This window comes from Dermacentor andersoni, chromosome 1 (assembly GCF_023375885.2).
Source record: "Dermacentor andersoni chromosome 1, qqDerAnde1_hic_scaffold, whole genome shotgun sequence".
NCBI classification, from domain to species: Eukaryota; Metazoa; Arthropoda; class Arachnida; order Ixodida; family Ixodidae; genus Dermacentor; species Dermacentor andersoni.
The window spans coordinates 266,223,350-266,245,047 of record NC_092814.1 but is presented as its reverse complement, the minus strand read 5'-3'; the positions used below and the strand labels follow the sequence as shown (position 1 = coordinate 266,245,047).

The window sequence follows — 21,698 nt, the reverse complement described above, 5'->3', positions numbered from 1 at the left end:
AAAGACATCGAAACCTACAGTGGAGGTGCCAAATTTCATCCAAGAGGACTTCTACATAGATTAAAAAAATATAGACCTGCCAACCATAGAATTTAGAAAAACATTCCATTGAAGGCAAAACAATACTAAAATTTGATGAAAAATACTAAAGATTGATTGATTATTCAGTATGTTGACTGTTCATTGTCTGTTCAGAGTTTTTTCTGTAGGGGTGCTGTGAACAGGCATTCTGTTCTACAGTCACAGCAGCAACGATTTGCACTGCAGAAAAGCAAAAATGTTTATTAAGTTTATTAATGAAATATTCACCTAACAGCTGTCAACATTTTGATTACCATTGTACACTGGTTCTATCAGTTTATGACACAGCCACATGGGTTGGTTCGTAAGATCAATGGGTGCAAAAAAAAGGCCTATAGAAAATCACTTGGCAACTGTATTTTTTTTTTATTGAAATTGGTTTTTGCTTAAACTGGGTGCAAATGAAAATAGCAGAAAATACATGTTAATACTACGACAATTGTGAAAAAGCACCAAAAGTTTGGCATTTTACGATAAAACCGTAAAAGCTGGCAGGTATGAAAATTTGTGAAAACTCACTCGTGTCACCCTCTCCCAAAAGCTGCGCAAAAGGTTTGATATCCCCAGCTGGAACTAAGTTCCATGGCAAGCTCTGCAAAAAGATAAAAGTTACATGTTCAAGATAAAAGTTCATGATCCTTTTGCATGATTCTGCATAACTGCTGCTGTTTGCCAATTGCATCAATTTCATCACACATGCATTGTTAGCACACACTGACATGCAGCAAATAAGCATTAACAGACAGCGTTCTCAGATTTCTCCCTTTTATCACACGGCATGGCTGTTTACAATAGGTCAAGAGCTACCCAGCCTACCTTTGCAGCGATCGGTGGTACTGGCGAGATGGATTCTGAGCCCTGTGTGAAAGAATGGAGGACACACATATCAACCCAAATTGTGACATACCCTCGTTTCCTACTTTTTATTATCTGTCTCATGCAACTACAACATGCAGTAAGCCTGAATAAAAGAGACTGCAATTCGAACAGAAATAAAGAAGTCTGGAATAGGTGAAGGTGGATATACAGTCGAACCCATTTATAACAATATTCAAGTGCCAAGAAAATCTTGTTATAACTGATAATTCTTACAATGGGGGTTGCACAAAAAAAGCAGTGTGGACAAACAATCAAGCATTTTATTTAGACAGAAAGAAGCACAGTCGAATCCATTACAAAATATTAACAATACTCCTCAAATGTAACAATGAGCAGCTGTCTCACCCTGAACTTTTGTGCATGTTCTATGGCAAAATAAACCACTTACTACAATATTCCCATGCAGCATTATAGGCTATAACAATTAAATCTAGCTACTAGGTGTCTGCATCGGAAAGGAAAGGAATGCGAAATTCAAGGAAAAAAAAAAAAAAAACATGAGCCAAATCACCACCCACATCTTTGCACCCCTCGTCGCACCAGTCGCCAATCTACCTTCTACCCTCTTGTGGACGTTGGCGGGGTGGAAGGGAGAGGGACGATGAAGGCGAGCCATGCAGGGTGCACGGCAAAAATGAGGGTGTTGCAAAACGGCTTCGTTGTATTTTTTTTTTCACTTATTTTATCTTTATTATTATTATTATTATTATTACTATTGAAGCAATGCCACGAAGGCATGCCGTGCAGGGGTGGGACACAAAGGCGAGAGAGAGAGTGAGCGAGTGAGTGAGTACATGCGTGCGTGCGTGTGTCCCTCGCCGGCTCTCTGCCGTTCTCCCTCTGCAGAGCCACCAGCTGCGTGCTTCCTCCTTTCTACTGGACTAGTGCAAGTCGCGTGACACCACGCATTTCATTTTTTAGTTTTTTTTTTTTCCTTGGAAGAAAAGCGCGCACTTTACTAGAAGGCTCGCCAGCACATTTTTCATTGCAGCTGCATGCATGCATGCACACATGGCGGCGTACACCGTATGCAGTGCCTCTGTTGTGAGCGCACTGCCCTAAACAGCCCGCTTCCCGAGGGCTCCTGCTGTCCATGATGAGCTGCTGTGCATACACTTGTAGGAAATGATTCAGTAACAGAAGCCATTTCGTTTGCACTTTGGACAAGGAGGCGTGTAGCAAAAATAATTTGAGTGCATCAGAGTGACTGCATAAACTTTAACGAACGGCCATACTTGTGTCTTGTGAGGGAAATAGGAAGCTGCAAAATTGACATGGATGCTACGAGCTGTGCCACCCCATGCTTGTCAAACATAATTTATACAAGACTGTGCCTACATCGCAAATAGTAACGAACCATTTTTCAGATGAGATATTCTGCAACATGGACTTTATGTTTGTTTGTTTATTTATTCATATGGCAGCCTTATTGTAGAGCTATAGCAGGAGTGAGAAAAGCAGCAAATTAGCATAAACAAGGCAAACACAAGCAAAAAAAAAAAAACACAGGTAGAACAAAACATGCGCAGAGCTGGGAAGGCCGGCGAAGATGGGGTGAAAATAATACATTGCTTTGTTAGAATGCACAACACGTAACTTATTATTTTTACAGTACAGATTTACTGCACTGCATGGCTTTATGTGATGGAGCTATAGCTTTCATTGCACTGCCACCTTGTTCTTCCTATTGTGCTTTCCAATGAAATGTAGATGTTCAGTTTGTATTTTAATCTTTCTCTAAACTTTAATTCATCTATTGAAGCAACAGATCAAACAAATAACTGCTGTTGCCTTGAATAATTTTCAAAGTCAAGCGCCAGTGTAAGTGGCATCACAGTACGGTGAACTATATGTAGGCGCACTGATGCGATTGATGTTGACTCTCTGGCTGAGAGCACAGCACCCATGAGGAGAAGGGCACAGGGTGTTTGGTTTGGAATTTCAGCTCTTTTCGTGGCACTTTGCAAGGGCTTTAATGAAGGCGAGTCATACGGGGCACAAAGGCGGGTGTGACAAACGGGGTGCCAATCCCCTCCCCCCCCTTCCCTCGAGGATTTTTCGTTTAAGGGTCCAGATTTAATTGTTATAACTGATAAAATGGAATGGGAGCATTGCAAGCGGTTTATTTTACCACCGAATGCACACAAAAATTAACGACTAAAAAGTGTGTCCGATACATTCTTAAAACTGGCATCATTATAAGTGGGCTCAACTGTAGCTGATTCATGCATACTCTGAATTCCCCACATGCATGTCTGCAAAATACAGCTGTTAAAAGGCACTGATGAGAAAATGCTTTATATGCTTTACAATGAATGAAATTGCAATGAAGCACTCTACTAAACCAAATTCTGACAAACCAAGAAGTCCTAGCATGGTTTTCATTAAACCTTTATAACAAACAGTGCACAAAAAACAGACAAAACCGTCTGTGGGCCTCGAGTGTGCCTGAGAGTGACCTAGCCTCGTGGCAGATGTGGAGCTGTAATACAAATGCACTAAGTTGCAGCAGGCCCCTAGCTTCTCCATTCTAATTTCAACATAAAACCACATCCTTCCACAAAAAATTGATGGCTGCGTTGAGGTCACTGAGCCGACCTAGTGTTCCATTGCTGACTTGAGGCAGTGCAGGCAAGCACAAAATATTGTGGTCTATGGACGAACTTGGCAAAATAAACTTGTGTTTTGAAGTAAAGGACAGGCTTTTGATCCAGCCAGCAATGCCAGTGACAGAGCAACAACAGATGGTATCGGGCAACCGCCTGCTAAGCCCCAGAAAATTCCCCATGGTGCTACTTAGGCAGCACCTGTGAGAGTGCCTTGAAATTAAGAATGGCCACCAGCATTTACAGCATTCATGCTGCCACCATATAATATTTCAAGCCCATTGCAATTAGTTTCTGTGTAACTGTGTTGATCGCAAATCTGGATTTGTTCCTTCTTTATGTAGCAGCAAACGCCGCTACAATAAAGGCAGATGTGCCAGAGCTTGTCATGTCTGCCTTTACTGAAGAGGCGTTCATGTGGGCCAATGTTTCTCCTTTTCTCATTTCATTTGAGACCTCGAGTGATGTCACAAACTCTGAGCATATGCAGAGGCAACAACAGCGCACCTCTCCCTGCTGGCGCTCAAGCGTGGTGATGTCGATGATGGCTGGTGTGTCCTCAAATGGTGAACTCTGACGTGGTAACTTCTGTTGCATTTCGGCAATTTCTTGCTTCAGGTTTTCAACAGTCTCCAGATGCGACTCTAAAGCACGTTTGTGCTCTGCCTCTTGCGCAGCCAATTTCTTCTGGAAGAAAGGCGAGGCAATTATTTGACACAGTCACACTGGGCCAACACAGACTCTGAGAATAGAAGTAAATAAAAACAACTTCATTGGTATGCTACTGACCAGCATACTGCTGAATCAGCAAAATGGAGCAAGAATGACAAAATACAAAAATAAAACAGTAACAATAAGAACACTGTGGCACTACAAGAACCTGAAAGTGTTAGAAGCTTCAGGGAGAAGATTAAACATAGTATGTAGTCCTCTAACTCTTTCTATACAAGGCTAGAGGAAATTGGTCAAATTAGTTGATGGCTTTTGATTGATCGATAGCTGCCAAACACTCTCAATGGAATTCTTCTACAAGCAACATTATTAGCTGTATAAATTGAAGACGGTACTTAAATATGTTTAATCACATTTTTCTGTCTCTAGCATACCGAAAAATAATAAAACTTTCAGAGAAAGTATCATTTAAATGAGCCTAGCCTTCAGTGCATGTCCCCCTTACAAAATGAAACAATGTAAAATGTGCACTCTGGCCAACTTGGCTGCTGAATTTTTATATGACAGCAGTGATGAAGATAGTAAATTATGCTGATCTGCCCAATTTTCCATTCCGATAACTGCCATATTGCTGCGCCCCTGTCTGCTTCAAGCCACGATGGTGATGACATAGACAATCTGCTTGAGAGTGCATGCAGGCTCAATAGAAGAAGACTGCATTCTCTATTCTCGGGTGTGCTGATAGAGTGCGACAGGACGACTTCTTGCAATTAAAGTTTCCATTCTCAGTGAACCACGACACTGGTGGAGGTGCTGGGTACTGCACTCATCACCCGATGATCAGGACTCCTTTGAGCAGCCCTACATCTAGCCCAGTGAGACATGCCCGCATTGAGACGCCTGTACACCGAGCAAGCCTCCGCCTGCAAGGTCTGAGCACAGAATTCGGTATCCTCCAAGGACCAGCCCTGTTAACGACCACCACTGTTCAAGGAACGGCATTGGCAAGCCCGACACAGGTGACGACTGAAAACCTTCGAATCCCCACGAGCTTACACAGTGGCGCACATGAAGATGCTGAAGACTGGCTGGACCAGTATGAATGCGTGCCGAACTCCAATCACTAGAGTCCCAACCAGAAGCTCTCAAACGTGGCCTTTGCCCTTGAAGGGAGAGCAAGAAAATGGTTCGTGAACTGCGAAGGAAACTTAGCAAACTGGGACGAGTTTTGCTGTCGGTTACTTGAGACCTTCGGCAATATGAATCGACGGGATAACGCTCAACGCCTTCTTGAGTCATGTATCCAAATGGCAAATGAGGGTGTCGCGATGTTCGCCGAAGACATGGCACATTTGTTTTGCTGCGCAGATCCCAAGATGACCAAGTCAAAGAAGCCGAGTTATCTCATGCGCGATGTCAAGGAACGGCTCTTTGCTGGCCTTGTATGCAACTCACCGACAACAGTGGACAAATTTATTAGAGAGGCCACACCAATCGAACAGGCGCAGCAGCAATGTCACCAGCAATATGAGCAGCACGCTAGTGGAGCACCTGCAGGAGCCACAGTATTAGTGGCCACCGACGTAAATTCTTTGCGCCAATTGATAAGGGAGATTATGCGTGCGGAGACTGCAATTGCAAAGCACACGACACTGAAAGAGTTCACAGTCGCCTCCGTTACTGAAGTTGTGCACCAAGAACTCCGAAAAGCCTTTCAACCTCCCGAACCAGGCCTTGAGCCATGCTTCGAGCTTACGGCTACATCGCTTACAGCTATGCGGACGCTGTCTGGCGTCCACTGTCTGCAATACCGACGCAACAGTACCGCCACCGCCACCGCCCACCTGTCACAGCCTGGGTCCAATGAGAGCCTTTTCGGCGGCCCCAACAGGTTCACAGGGCCTATATATGGCGCACCGCTGATCGCCAACCATTGTGCTAAAATTGTGGAAAACCAGGGCACATTTTCTGCTTCTGCCCTCATCATCAGGCTGGCTACCAAGGAAATTTACCTGCCGCTATGTGCCGTCAGCTTGATCAAAGCCGTGGCCCTTTGGCGACAACTTTACAGGACGGCAAGTGAACTCCTCTGATATCCAGTCACGGTCGCCGTCTCTAAGACAGTTTTCATCACTGAAATGCTGCAGTTTTGGCGACGGGGTGGGAAGGAGGTCTCTCAGCCCACTGCAGGAAAACTGAAAGCAGTGATCTCCGGGGGGGGGGGGGAGGTTGCAGGTAATCAGATTGCCAAAAAGCCTCCAGTATTGCCAAGAACGCCACAGATCGACGACCTATCAGAGTGAATGCCGACAAAATTGTGAATGCCGACTTCCCTGTAATCGTTGATGGACACAAGTAATCGCCTTAGTTGACACTGGCACCGACTTTTCTATAATGAGTGAGATGAGCCCTTGGCAAACCAACTTAAGAAGGTTAAATCGTGTGGAAGGGTCCTTCTATTCGAAATGCCGGAGGTCAGCTGATGACGCCTACAGGCAAATGTACAACAAGTCTCAAGATCGGGCATATAGTTTTTGTCGCTACCTTTGTAATTTTACAACAGTGTTGCAAACAGCTCATACTAGGCATGGACTTCTTGCGGGAATATGGCACTGTGGTCAACATACGTGACGGCTTGGTCACTTTTTCCGCTATTAAAGGCCCCTCACCAGGCCCCATAGCAAATTTTGGTTATACACTGAAAGTTGTTACATGTACTCTAGGGAGCATTCTGCCGAAAAAAATTTTTCAATCGGCTCATTAATAGCCAAGATAGAAATATTTCAATGCCGCGAACCCATGATTTCAAGAGGCAAGCCCTACTGCATAGCGAGACACTCTCTCCACTCGCCCCGTCTAGGCTCCGCAAGCGAAATCCTTTCCCTGCGTTCTCCCATACTGGACCTCAACGATTGCGTGACGCGTACGTCATGGGCCCCGCCTTCATTTTTTTTTTATCCTCGCTTTTTTTTTTTTTTTTTGCAGTGCTGCGCATTTTTGCTGACGGCGTTGCGCACGAGTGTTGTGATTGTCTAGTATTGCGCAGTGCACGATTTTGAGCGCTGTGCACAAGGACACATGACTAGTGGTATAATTCAGTGCTACACGAATACTGAGGCGGAACAAGCGGATCGCAGAGTTTGATCATGTGTTAGAGGCAGAACAAGCGGATCGCAGAGTATGATCATGTGTTAGAACACGGTAGAAAATGGCATAGTTTCGGTACCTGCGCACGTGACTTCACGACCGTGGGAACAAGTAGATGAAACGGAAGTACATCTCTTGCTTCGGAGTGAAGTAAAACAAAAACACACGGACATTCCGTCTGTGTGTTTTATTACTTCTCTTAACTTCAATTCGTCAATTCAAGCAACAGACCACAGAAATAAAAGATGTTGCCTTTATTCTCAAAGTCACGTGTCACCATGAGCGATGTCACACTGCGGACCAGAGTACGTAGGCGCAGGGACACCAGCACGTCATCGTTTGGCTTGGAGTGCAGCCACAGCGAGGGAAAGGGAAGACGGTGTTCAGATTGAAATTTCATTTTTTCCACAGTGCGTAGTAATGTAATTCTTTGCAAACACGAATGTTAGCGTGCATTGTATGCTCTGCTCTTGTCAGCTCAAAATGGCCAGACCTGGTAAGGGGCCCTTTGAAGACACGACGACCCATGGTGCAGAACCAGAACATAGTTCTTTACGTGCCTCTGACGACGTCTTTATACCGCCCCTACCATGCAGTCTTGTTCCAGTTATTTGGAACGCACAATACAATGAAGACGGAGTAGCCGAACAAATAACGGCACTTCTGCTGTGTCAAGGAATTGCCATCGCTCGTGGCATTGTCAGCTTAACAGAGGGACGTGCTGATGTGCTGCTGACAAATTTCACCAAAGAAAGCCAGCACATAAGCAAAGGCACCGCGGTAGCATACCTTGACGAAATCAACAACGCTCAACACTGTTTTGCTGCTCAAGAGGAAGCAATAGCTGATATGGCCCGACATGTACCCGTCGTCGACGTTGGTCCAAGTTTACCACCGAAAGATAGACGAAAGCTTCTCGAACTGCTTGACCAATCTGAGGACTGTTTCTCCTCCATGTCTCGAGTTGGCAAAGCACCACTGATTAAGCACTGCATAATCATGGAGGAGACTGCAAGACCCATTCGACAAAATCTGTACTGTGTGGCTCAGAAAGAATGCGAGGCAATACAACAGCAGGTCCAGAAAATGTTAGAGGATGATGTCATCTAGTCGTCAAAAAGCCCTTGGGCACTGCCAGTGATGCTCGTAAAAAGGAAGGATGGTAGCTTGCGCTTTTATATTGATTACCGCAAGCTAAACCATGTTACAAAGAAAGACGTCTATCCGCTGCCACGCTTAGATGATTCAACAGGCTACGGCATGCACGTTTCTTCTCATTAATGGATCTAAAAAGTGGGTACTGGCAAATCGAAATCGATGAACGTGATCGAGATAAGACTGCTTTCGTGACGCCAGATGGGCTGTACGAATTCAAGGTTCTCCCCTTCGGTTCGCGCTCAGCCCAGATTACGTTTCAGCAACTAATGAATACTGTCCTGTCTGGCCTCAACTGGAAGACTTGCTTGGTATAGTTGGACGACATAATTGTTTTTTTTGGCCACAGTCGAACATCTTTTAAGCAGCTCCTCTCCATTCAAGCCATACTCTCTTTGAAAGAAAAGAAATGCCACTTTGGCTTTGAAGAACTTCAGTTCTTGGGTCATGTGGTCAGTCATGACGGTGTTAGACCTGATCCCAATAAAATTGCTACCGTCATGAAGTTTGCAAGGCCCAAGGACAAGAAAGCCGTGCGGTGCTTCCTGGGCCTCTGTGCCTATTACAGCGTTTTATCAAGGGTTTTGTGTGTGCTGCCTCTCCACTCACCAATCTAACAAGAGAAGGTATCATATTTATAAGGGGAGAGGAGCACGAAGCAGCATACGACGAGTTATGGCAGCGCCTACAAACCCCGTCTGTACTCGCTCACTTCGATGAAGATGCACCGACATCAATTCACACAGATGCCAGCAACGTGGGCCTAGGCGCCGTGCTCGTTCAGTGGCAAGACGCCGAGCGAGTCATTGCTTACGCAATCAGCACCATATCACGTGCGGAGTCCAACTATTCCACTACAGAGAAGGAATGCCTGGCTGTAGTATGGGCAGTCAGTAAGTTTTGCCCATTCTTATAAGGTTGCTCCTTCGAAGTAGTGAGCAACCATCACTCACTTCGCTGGTTGACAAACATGAAAGACCCCTCTGGATGTTTGGCATGCTGGAGCCTGCTACTCCAAGAGTACGACATGACAGTGGTCCATAAATCGGGGAAGCAGCATTTGGATGCCGACTGCCTCTCAAGATCACCAATTGAATCACCAGGCTCTGACGACGATGAATACGCAGGCCTTTTAGCAGTTGTTGATGCTGCCACCATCTCTCGTCAACAAGAGGATCAAGAGCTCCAGTCACTCGATTTTTTGGAAGGCCGAACTACAAAGGTGTCAAAAGTGTTTTTAAAGAGACTATCATCGTTCTGCTTGCACAACGGCATCCTCTATAACAAGAACTATTCTTCGACAGGGCACAGCTACCTGTTAGTCGTCCCATATACTCACAGCAAAGAAATCCTGCAGGCATGCCATGACAAAGCCACCTCGGCTGCAAACAGACACTGGCACAAATCAGATGCAAATACGACTGGCCAAAGCTTGCAGCAGAGGTGATTGTGTTACGTCAGGACTTGTCTTGACTGTGAGCGATGCAAAGTACCACCCACTAAACCCGCCGGGCCCTTACACCTTATTGCAGTGCCGGAGTCACCGCGTGCCCAAATTGGAATAGACCTTCTCGGTCCGTTTCCGACATCTGCCAGCGGAAATAAATGGGTCATAGTCGCGACAGACTACCTCACCAGGTACACTGAAACCAAGGCACTTCCGAGTGGCGCGGCAGCTGAGGTGGCGCAATCTTTTATTGAGAACATCATCCTAAGACATGGTGCTCCAGCTGTCGTCATAACAGACAGAGGAACCACTTTCACAGCAGAGATTTTAAGAAGAATGCTCACGCTCAGCAGCATGGCCCATAGGAGGACAACAGCATACCATCCTCAAACGAATGGGCTTACAGAACAAGACCCTCGCTGACTCAACAAGACCTTCGCTAACATGCTCTTTATGTACGTCGACGTGGTGCACAGGAATTACGACAAAATTCTGCGTATAATATGGCAAGCCGTTCAGTCTTCTCCACGGTTGAGAAGTAACGACGATGCTCGAGGCTATGCTGCCCTATGCTTGTAGAGATACAGAGGCTGACGCTGCCAATTTTGCAGAGCACGCCGAGGAAGCCCGACAGCTTGCGCGTGTCCGAATAACCAGCCAGCAAGACCATGACGACCGTCGATACAACCTCAACTACAAATCTGTTGTTTATCAACCCAGCGACAGCATTTGGGTATGGAGACCTATTAGCAGCCGTGGCCTCTCCGAGGAACTTCTACCGTGGCACTTGGACTGTATAAAGTTCTGCACTGCCTTAGCGACATCACCTACGAAGTCAGTGCTGACACCCCATCTTGCTTGAAGCACCACCAGCATGCGCCTGAAACTATTCACGTGGTGCGCATGAAGTCTTATCTCTCAGAGCGACATGTATAGCCTGTATTTGTGCACTGACTACTATTTGCCACGCATCGGGCGATGTTCGCTCTGGAGGGAGGCCCTGTCTGCATCGAGCCACGATGGTGACGACAAAGACGATCTGCTCGAGAGTATAAGCAGGCTCAATAGAAGAAGACTGCGTTCTGTATTCTCGGGTGTGCCGAGAGTGTGCGACAGGACTGCGACAATATACTAAGAAACTGTCGTCCTTTTGTCTGCACCTCTAATTTTCCTTTTGTGCTGGGACATTTTTTTGTCTAAATTCCAGCTAGTCCAACTCTCTGCTTTAAAGAGCACTTCAGCAGGCCACATAGGAAATATTGGTTATATGCTGGAAGGTGTTACATGCTCTGTGGGGAGTGTTCTACAGCAAGAATTTTTCAAATTGTTTCATTAATAGCAGAGGTAGAAATATTTCAAGTGACATGAACCCATGATTTCAGGTGGCGAGCGTCACTGCCAACAAAGACACTCTCTCCACTTGCCCTCATCTTTCATGCGCAAGCGAAATTTTTTCCCTGTGTTCGCACATGCTGGAGTTGGAGGACGTCACACATAATACAAGGACCCCACCACCTTTTCTTTTTCTTGCTTTTTTGCTGAGTGGGGCACTCTGCTGATGGTCTTGTGCTCGAGCCATTGTGTTTGTCTCATTTCGCACAGCACACAATTTTGCATGCTGTACACGAGAACACCTGGCTAGCGGTATAAGTCAGAGCTACACAAACACTGAGGAAGACGCAAGCGGATCACAGAGCATGATCGTGCGCTGGAACATGGTAGAATGTCAACGTTTCGCTGACTGCACACACGACTCGACAACATGGGAACAAGCAGACAAAACGAAAGTATATCTCTCTTGCTACGGCACGAAGTAAAACAAAGACACGGAGACGTTTGGTTTGTAGGTTTTATTATTTCTCTAAACTTTAGTTCATCTATTGAAGCAACAGATCAAACAAGTAAGTGCTGTTGCCTTGAAGTCACATGCCACTGTGAGTAACACCACAACACGGCGATATATATAGGCGCACTTGTGCGACTGCCGTTGACTCTCTGGCTGGGAGTGCAGCGCCCGCAAGGAGAAGGGCGCAGGGCGTTTGGTTTGGAATTCCAGCTCTTTTCGCAACACTTTGCAGGCACGATCGTTAGCACGCATTGTATGCACTGCGCTGGGCAGTTCAAAATGGCCAGATGTGGTGAGGGGCCCTTCAAAGGGGCCCTGAACCACTTTTTGTATAAGTCGAGAAATGCATTTGAAGTTAAAGTATACCCGTTCAGAAATACTTTGCCGCCCAAAAGTACTTCAATGCATTCAGAAGAAGTGGAGTTACTGGCAATCAGAGGTCACGTATGATCCCATTCACTGTGCTCCTGTTTCGTCTTCAATGCCTTGCACAGCGAAGGCCACATTGGAGCAGCGCACACTTACAATGTTCTGTCTACTGAACGTCGCCGTGGCACGCAGTTCAAATTTGATTTTGGATGTTCACGTAGATGCCACTACTTCAAATTTTGGTGCCCAAATGTAGCCAAACGCGGTTGTCCTCAGCGAGCCGCAGTGCACTCAGCCAGTGGATTCATCATGGCATCCCACGGTGGCTGCGGTATCTATGCTACATAGCAGACTGCAGCTACATGCAACTGTAGTGCGTTCGCACAGTGTTTTTGTGCACGACAGGGCTTGAGTGCACGCTTGCGCTCATATGCTCCAGTCTGGCCGTGCTACGCGGTGCGGACTGGCTTAGTCCTGCACCAGCTTGACTGATAGATAGTAGCCACATCCAACTTGCCCATTTTTAAGCGCTATAAATAGCTCAATACGAAGTGAAGTCTGCCAAGGCATCCAATTAGGAGCAACCAAGAGTGAGCACATGCTGGCAAGTGTACATGTGGTCCAACTTTAAGTTTCGTGTGGTACAAGGCTAGTTGAGGGTTCAAAACTAGTCAAAATTAGCAAGACTTGATGGCTATGACATTGCTGCAGGGAGGCCAAAGTTTAATTGCTACGTGGGCAGCCGCAGCAGAGCATGAGCTGATGTTAGACGGCTTCTTCTGGAAGTACATAATTCCTATAAAAATTTGAAAGCAAATTTTTGCTTACTTCAGCCTGTTTATTCAACAGTGTCAATATATATACCCAGTAATGGTAGGAAGAAGTGTACTGATGCAAACACCCTTCTTGATTGATGTCAGCTATTCAGCAATAGCAGCCGTATATAGGAATCTGCTAGATTATGAATTTCTGCTATATTACAAATTAAAGCAGCCTGAAAATAGTGAGGAGCAGGATTCTGTTGAAATGAGTGTTTGAGAAAAAGGTGACTTCGTGCTCCACTTGCAAGCTGCATGCACTACGCACAACTGCATAATTTGGCTGAGATGTTCACAGCAAGGCATGCTATCTGTGGACTGTTTTTTCACCATGCCTGGGGGAGACAGCTCTCATTATATGTGAACCATAGGTGTACATTTAATTTGTCTTACATAACGTGAATGATACTGCTGCAGCCGGAGATGTTGCATCAGTCTGTCTCCTCTAACTGTGCTTTCAAAAGAAGGTAAGTTGTGTGCCAAACTGAAGATTCCTCGTCCTTGTTGCTGCCCTAAACCAATGAATGACACCTGCTGCCCGTTACTCAGTGTTGGCCGAAGAGATTTAGCCAGAAAATTTGCATTGAATATCAAAACTCGGCAAGAAACAAATTTTTTTTTCTGGTGTGTTGCATACATCCATGAAAAGGTAAATTTGAGCCTAAATATCTCAGAAAAAAAATTATTCGCGGATAAGCTGCACTCTTTTTTTTCACGTGTGCACACCTCTGAGACTGCACAATGCAGTATGGATATGGTATACAAACATGCGTCTCCTTTTAGGTTGTAATCGCAGTCGATAATCTGTAATCACAGTCGATAACCGGCACACACTTCACTTCTCATTACTGCCTTATACACAGCTACACACCGTGTGTTTTCAGTCGCTCCCGTGCCACCCAAAAAGTATGCGGATATTGAAGTGCAACATTATATTCACGTTTGAAGTTAAAGCCTCAAGAGTCTTTCAGCATGCAACTTTATCACCACGTGATGCCTGATCCCACACCCGAGGATGGCTTCCCCTTTTGAACAGCACGGTATTCCATGGAACACAGAGGTGTACTGCAGACATCCAACTAAGCACCACAAAATTCGTATCCCGACTCCTCATGGCTGTTACTGTACTGCTGTGCATAAGTGTTCATGCAACATATGTACACCACTTTGCCTACGAGGTCCATGCTTCGTATGTATTACAGACACTTGTGCACTGAGCCTTCGTCGCTTCTGCACCAGTTGAAACATACACAGGTGCAGCTGAATGTTCATGTTTTTCATTAAAACTCCAATAGTTTTATCATCATGCAACCTTACGTGCGGCATGACATCCGAAGATGGTTTCATCTTGTAACAACACTTAAAACATATAGGTATACATGAACCGTGTACAAATGCACGAAGAACAAATGAGCACCCAAAAAAAATCATGTTAGAAGCTGCTCAAATAAATACCATACCTGGCATTTATTGGAAAGGTCCTCATACTGCTGCTGCAATTGCCTCTCGAGTTCACTTTCCATTTCTGCAGAATTCTGCCTCATCACTTCTTCCAGCCTGCACAGAAACATTGGTCATTTCTGATTGTTAAATGTCAGAAATCAAGTTATCATAGGCAAACAGAGCACAGCAAAGCAAAAGCATAAACCATGAGAAATGGAAGCACTTTCCAGTCATTCAGTGCACAAAACAAATTTTTATCTAAGCCATGCATTGCTGCTTGTCTCTCTGTGAGCTATGCGAGCTAATCCTCCTTTAAACATGTTCACGGTGCACTACACCCAAGCCCATGATTCTAAGTGCAAAGGCATACACCTGCACCAATGTTCTTGACTGTAGTGTAGGGGCCATCATATTGCTGTGAATCTATGCACCTGCTGTCAAGGTAGTGCTGTAACAGTGCATGGTGCCTTACAGACAATGCTAGCTGAGGAAAGAGTTGCTGATGCAGCGAACATTTCCAGATGGTGTGCAAAAATTATTAAACTTGTCAATACTGTTTCTACATTGCGATCACCAGAACTGTCTCTAGTAGATTGAAAGTTCACTGCAGTGAATAATGTAGTATTCTGTTTTGCTTTTCTGTGCACGTTTGGTTTTGCTTTATTTCTGCACATTAATAATTTCTGCCCAAGTATCGTTTGTGATCCAGCACTATGGAAATCTTTTAAAGGAACAGATAAAACAGACTGGAAGCCCATGCCATACCAAAAAAAACCAACTAAATGTGGCAGGCTACTGAGTGATTAGGTCAAACCGACAAGCAGCTGAGCACAAAACTGAAATCTGCATGCAATGAGTTGTTTCAGTACTTTCAGTATCGTGCAAGCAGCTAAATAGCACTTGCATGCCTTTAGCTATGCATCCATGATCTATGCAGACCCTATCTTTAGTAAGCTGCAAGAAAACAGTTCGGTTACCTAATACTTTTAAATAAAATCTAAGATGATCACTATGGATTCCAAAAGAGCTGCAAACAAAAAAATGAAAGTGATATATCAACAATTCTACATATTAAACGTAGCAAAGTAAGCATTGACTTAATCGATATTGTGGTTTACAGGAGCTTATGGGAAAGTGCATCCAGTACCTGCAAGCACTGGGTCTATATAGTCATTTAGGAAAAGCTGTACATGGTACATGGCAGGCCAATATGAAAGGAAACAAGTGATTTGTGTCCCAGATCACTGAATGTCCTCGCTTCTTACAGGGGAGCAAAAAGTACCACGTGACACTTTCTTGAACTCCTTGGTACATGCCAGCAGGCCATGCCCCAATTCATCATTTTGCAGCAATTGCTGCTTGAATATAAACACGAGAGTCAACTTTAATTTGACCTTGACGAGACTGACAAAACTGATATATACCTGTCCAGCAGACCCAATTTGACAAAACTGATCAATTACCTGGCAAATAAAATTTAAAAAAGAGGCAGAACAAACCACCCAGACACAGCACTTTTTCATTTGACAGTATTTACCTGAATACAACATGACCCTGAATCGAATGTGCACCCAGCCTTTATTGCATTAAAGTAGAAAATTAACATAGAAACAGCGTTAAACTTCTTAATGCAATCTGACGAACACAAATTTTTTACAGCGAAGCTGTATATGGCTAGCCAATTTGTCCGTCTGTCTGCCTGTCGCCTGTACGCTGAAAACTTCTCTGGCACAACCCCATGTGCATGCGGGGAAAAAAAAAATAAAGAGATGTGCGGGATTGGCTGCGCCAGTAGTGAAGTTGTTGCTCTCCGCCGCAGCTGAGAGCGCATGCAGCAGTTTCTCTCCGGCTCCAAAATGGGTAGGCCACACATCATACGTACTCCTGAGGAGCAGGCAGCTTTCAATCAGCAATGTCGCAAGTAGAACCAGGAACGAGCTTGTCTATGCCGTGCCGGCACAAGAACATGCTCATGCAGCTAAGCACAAGCAACAACTGCATACCGAGGATCCAGCAGCCTACCAAGCAGTCGTTTAATGAACCATAGGGATTAACCCAGTGATAAACACCAGGGCCGCATGTTTCAGCTTCTCTGGTTAACCGTGTGTACGGAGGGCTTGGGTGGTGGCTTTTATAAAGAAAAATATGGTATGTCTCATATTCTGGACATCATAAAATGATGAAACAAAAGTTTACTTTCCCAGAATTAAAATTTACTTACGCTTAATGCCCATTGTCATCACCCTAAGACAGTACTTAATACTGCCTGTGGACCACGTGTCTTCCATATAGTCCATTATGTACTTAATATTCCACACTTATAAAATGACTTCGCAGCTATCGCAAATGTGATGATTGCACATGCCTTAACTAACGACTTTGCTAGTGCATCCTGTAATGCATGCAATTCTCCAGAATGCTGAAAGATGTGACACAGTTTTGTTGATGCTATGTAAAATAACTAGGGGTGTTTGAATAATAAAATTTCCAAATAAAATCCAATACAAACATTTGAAAAAAATGACCTTCAAATACCAAATATTTTTTTCATAAGCAAAGTAAATTTTGATGTTTCTGTGCAGTCAGTCCATTTGGTAAAAGAATGAGGCTAATATACAATTTTAACTGGACATCCTGTCAACTGAGGAGCTTCATGAGAAAGAAGTGCTTTCAGTTATCTACGAGTGTAATATAAACAAGGGTACAGCCAATGTGTAGTACCACAACGCCACACATGGAGAGATGTAAACATGATGAGACTAGGCAAAGAATAAATCAGGACAACTAATTTGTATACCAGCTACCTAAAAGTGAGGCATTCTTCTTGAATTATTGAGCAGAAATTATCTGGCCCATATGTTTGCTCAGGAACTAGTGCCTCTGTGTGACAACCACGGCTCTTCTGCAGCAGAATAATTCGGAGCAATCATTTTGAAGAATGCTCACTTGCATCAATCTCTCTCCGTCTTACTTCAGTAAGTGTTGTTACCCCTCATATTTAAATTGAAACAAATATTTTACAATTTCGAATAGTAAATTTTCAAACTGAATACAAATCAAGCAGTCGGTTTGTATTCTAAATTTCAAATATTCGGACATTCCTAAAAGAACTTCTCTATTGAAGGAGCTTTTGTAATCAAAGAAGGAAAGTGATGTGTTGCTGCCATTAGAATGTACCAGTCACCATCCTAAATGTTGTTGTAATAGTGTAATGACAATGGCAATGACACTGGTTCTGATGGTAGGCTGTTATGAATACCGCTAACACTGTTTTGGTTTTGTATTTGACTACATGGCACAGGAAGTTTTTAGACCAACTTTCTGAAAAAAAAAAAAAAAAAAACACACAACGGTACACATAAGAACTGGGTAAATAAGTACAATCATTCATTGTAAGCTGCCATTCTTGCTTAAATATCCACTTAGGCAGGCCAGAAATAGGCGTTTTCAGCAGGAGATAATGTTTCTTTGATGCATTCCCAATATTCTAGCACCACCAATATTGACACCGCAGCTATTGTAGTCATGATTGGGGTCACTGGGTCAGACAGGTTCATGCTGCCCAGCCAATTTAGAACTATTTGGTAATGGCCAATTTCAGAATTGAAATCACAAAAATTTTGACCCATAGAAATGTATAGGCTGAGACCTTCAGTAGAGATCTTGTTAAGTGAAAGATCTAATTATCCGGAGTTGAATAAACAAAATTCTATTGTACGTGAAATTACCAAAGTGTACTTGACACATCAGTGACTAACACAATATGGAGGACCCAGCAAAACACAAGTGCACAATCTGGAACGTACCACCAACTTCTGCCTGCACTTCTTTCATTTCTTCCCCACACTATAAACGTGACCATCAGCTTCAACAGCGGATGTGCAGTGAAACCTACGTACAAAATTTCAAGTGTCCCCAACTAGGTGTTCACTCTTATAATGCCCCCCCCACTGTATATTTCACTTCCATTAAGCGCACCTTAGTGAAACGTACCGAAATGGTTCAAGTTATTCAAAAAGGTGTCTCTGCAATTGTCATCAAACGACACTTTTATTTTCTTGAGCCAGCTCTTAATAATGATCTGCACTTGCTCACAGAAATCAATGGTGTGTAAACTTTGCAAAGGCTGAGACGCTCTTCTTTGCTTTTGCTTTTATTAAAAAAAGAACAGTAGATTTCAATAAAGGCTTGATGAGTTTATGTATTTCAATGCGCTAATTTAAAATATACATTGTTTTCTTGCAGAGTAAACAATTTTCAAGACATTAAAATAATTAAGTTTTATGCATAATTTGCTTGGAAATAAATATGTACTAAACTATATGCGGTGTAATAAAGGCTGACATACAAAAATTATCCTGAATAATCAGAGCTTGCAAGGCTAGAAGAATGAATGCTCTAGGCTTACCTGAGCCAAAATTATCGCATGTCAAATTTTTAAAGCAAGAAACCCATAGCAACCCCAAGGACAAATTACTATATTTTGAAAATTTCTCTGTTATTTGTTCATATAATAGGCCTACTGAACTCTGTAATTGCCTACCTTTCTCACAAAAAGAAAATATTGCGATAGGATAAGTAGAACCAGAGATATCATCAACATGGGCTGTTAAAATACTATTTTAGAAACCATGCACCGCATGTTTTGTGCCAAGAAAACACTTAGTTTAAAAGAAAATCGTGTCTGAATTCCTCTAGCACAATTAAATTCGCCCGTCCATGAGCAAGGAGTTGTCTCGCTGCATACGCCATTAGCACCCTTGCTGCCATTAATGAGTAAAATGGCACCGCACAGCCAGCGCTAAGTCTTTTTTCTTTTTCTGAATGAATGAATGAACGTTTGATGTTTTATGGCGCAAGGGCAAAGTATGGCCAAAGAGCGCCATGTCCGTGTTAATGAGTTTGTAGTGAAATCATGAGTTCGATGAAGTTGGTGTGACGTGGCTGTAGAGGGGCCTTAAAAATGGTCGCGCTAAAGTGCGCAAAATCTGTATAATAAGATTATGGCGATGACTTATGACGTGTACTATGAACATTAAGATGCGTTTAAATAGAATGATAAGATGCGTAAAAATATATAGGGTTATAAGATATGCTAGAGCAGTACTGCCTCCTTAGAGCCCTTGAAAAACAAGGGCCTGGAGGCATGTGCTATGCAAAACTGTTATCGCAGTGGCATCCTCTGGAGCGAGGATGCCCTACGAATTTATTGGACATATAACGTGTAGTACGACATCATTTAAAAGCTGAGGACCGTCTTGGTGTCAAAGAGCAGTTCCTTACCAAGAAACATAGCCGGGTGTAGAGGGATGTGATGTTTGTAAGCAAGCGGAAAATGTTTCTCTCCGTTTCGGCTTCCCGACACTCCAGGAGCACATGGAGGACGGTAAGCCTCTCACCGCATCTACCACAGATTGGAGGTTCACTTCCAGTAAGCAGATAATTATGGGTGCCAAATGTGTGTCCTATTCTGAGGCGACAGAATAGGACATCTGTTCGCCGAGATTTTGTTGGGGAGGGCCAAAAACCTAACTGTGGCTTTATAATGTGCAGTTTATTATTTATCTCTGCGTCCCACATGCGTTGCCAGTGGCTTCGCAGTTTCTTTCGTATGTAAGGTTTCAGATCTGTGAGAGGCACCAAAGCAGTATTATTAACAGCAGGGAGTGCAATTGACGTAGCCATCTGGTCTGCCAAAACGTTACCTTCGATTCCCCTGTGGCCGGGTACCCAGCATATGATGATTTGCTGGTTAGATAGATAAGCTTTGCACATGTCGGAATAGACCTCAGTAAGTACAGGATTTTTATGTTTATAGGGTGACATTAAGGCCTTCACCACACTTAGGGAGTCTGTATATATAACGGCTTTTTGGAGTTTTGCTTTCTTTATATACTTTACAGCCGACAATATAGTGTAGGCCTCTGCCATAAAGATACTTGTTTCTGGATGTAGTACATCGGATTCCGAAAAAGATGGACCGACGGCTGCATAGGATACTCTGGCATGTGACTTGGAAGCGTCTGTGTAGAACTCTGTGCATGAGTGTTTGTACTGAAGTTCTAGGAAATGCATTCGAATTTCTACCTCTGGAGCATGCTTTGAAACTTTTAGAAAGGATACGTCACATTCTGTGACCTGCCAGTCCCAAGGAGGTAATAGCTTGGTTGGGCGCATTAAGCGGTGCTCCAGGAGTGGGACATGCATTTCATCGCTAAGCTCCTTCACACGCAGTGAGAAAGGCTGTCTTATAGACGGACGGTTGCGGAAAAGTGTAGCATACGTCATATCGGTAATGGTATTAAAACATGGGTGTTCAGGAATGGAATGCACTTTAAGGAAATAAGTAAAGCTGACCTATGATCTCTGTAAGTGGAGCGGCCACTCGTTCGATTCGGCATATAGGCTTTCGATCGGGCTTGTTCTGAAAGCACCAGTGGCTAGTCGGATACCTAGATGATGGACAGGATCCAGCATCCTTAGCGCGCTCGGGGCGGCAGAGTTATACACTACGGCCCCATAATCCAATCGTGACTGTATTAGGCTCTTGTAGAGATTCATTAGACACTTTCTGTCACTACCCCACGTAGTCTTGGATAGAAGTTTCATTAAGTTCATTGTTTTTAGACATTTTTCTTTCAGATATTTGATGTGTGGAATGAAAGTGAGTCTATCGTCAAGTATAATACCTAGGAATTTGTGCTCTTTGTTGATAGGAATTTGTTGTCCACACAGTTCTAAGCAAGGATCCGGGACCAGGCCTCTCTTTCATTTAAAAAGAACACAAGAACTTTTGTGAGGATTGATTTTAAATCCGTTTTTCTCTGCCCATTTTGATACTTTGTTCAAGCCATGCTGTACCTGTCTCTCGCACGCTGCGAGGTTACAGGATTTAAAAGCTATTTGAATGTCGTCAACATAGATAGAGTAAAAAATGGCCGGTGGTAATGAAGCACGAAGCGTGTTCATCTTCACTATAAAGAGTGTGCAGCTAAGCACGCCTCCCTGGGGTACACCAGTTTCTTGTGTAAAGGGACGTGAAAGTACATTGCCGACTTTTACACGGAATGTGCGACTGGACAAATAGCTTTCTATGAGGCTTAGCATATTACCATGAATGCCCATTTCTGCCAAGTCTCTTAAGATTCCGTAGCGCCACGTCGTGTCGTATGCTTTCTCCATATCGAGGAATATGGATAGGAAAAACTGTTTGTGTACAAATGCGTCACGGATGT

The 21,698-nt window shown here is 43.9% G+C and overlaps 1 protein-coding gene across 7 annotated transcripts in view; it reads right to left on the bottom strand.

Moving 5' to 3' along the window:
* Positions 1-21,698, bottom strand: part of LOC126548191 (uncharacterized) — a 159,225-nt gene that overhangs the window by 53,783 nt on the left and 83,744 nt on the right. For 6 of the 7 annotated variants that reach the window (XM_055063106.1, XM_055063107.1, XM_055063102.1 and 3 more), the window contains 4 exons: positions 14,481-14,577; positions 4,074-4,253; positions 898-939; positions 601-673 (listed from right to left, as the gene is read on the bottom strand). In XM_055063106.1, coding sequence (XP_054919081.1) covers positions 601-673; positions 898-939; positions 4,074-4,253; positions 14,481-14,577 — 392 coding nt within the window. The remainder of the gene's footprint in view (positions 1-600; positions 674-897; positions 940-4,073; positions 4,254-14,480; positions 14,578-21,698) is intronic. The other variant, XM_055063104.1, reaches the window with a different exon arrangement.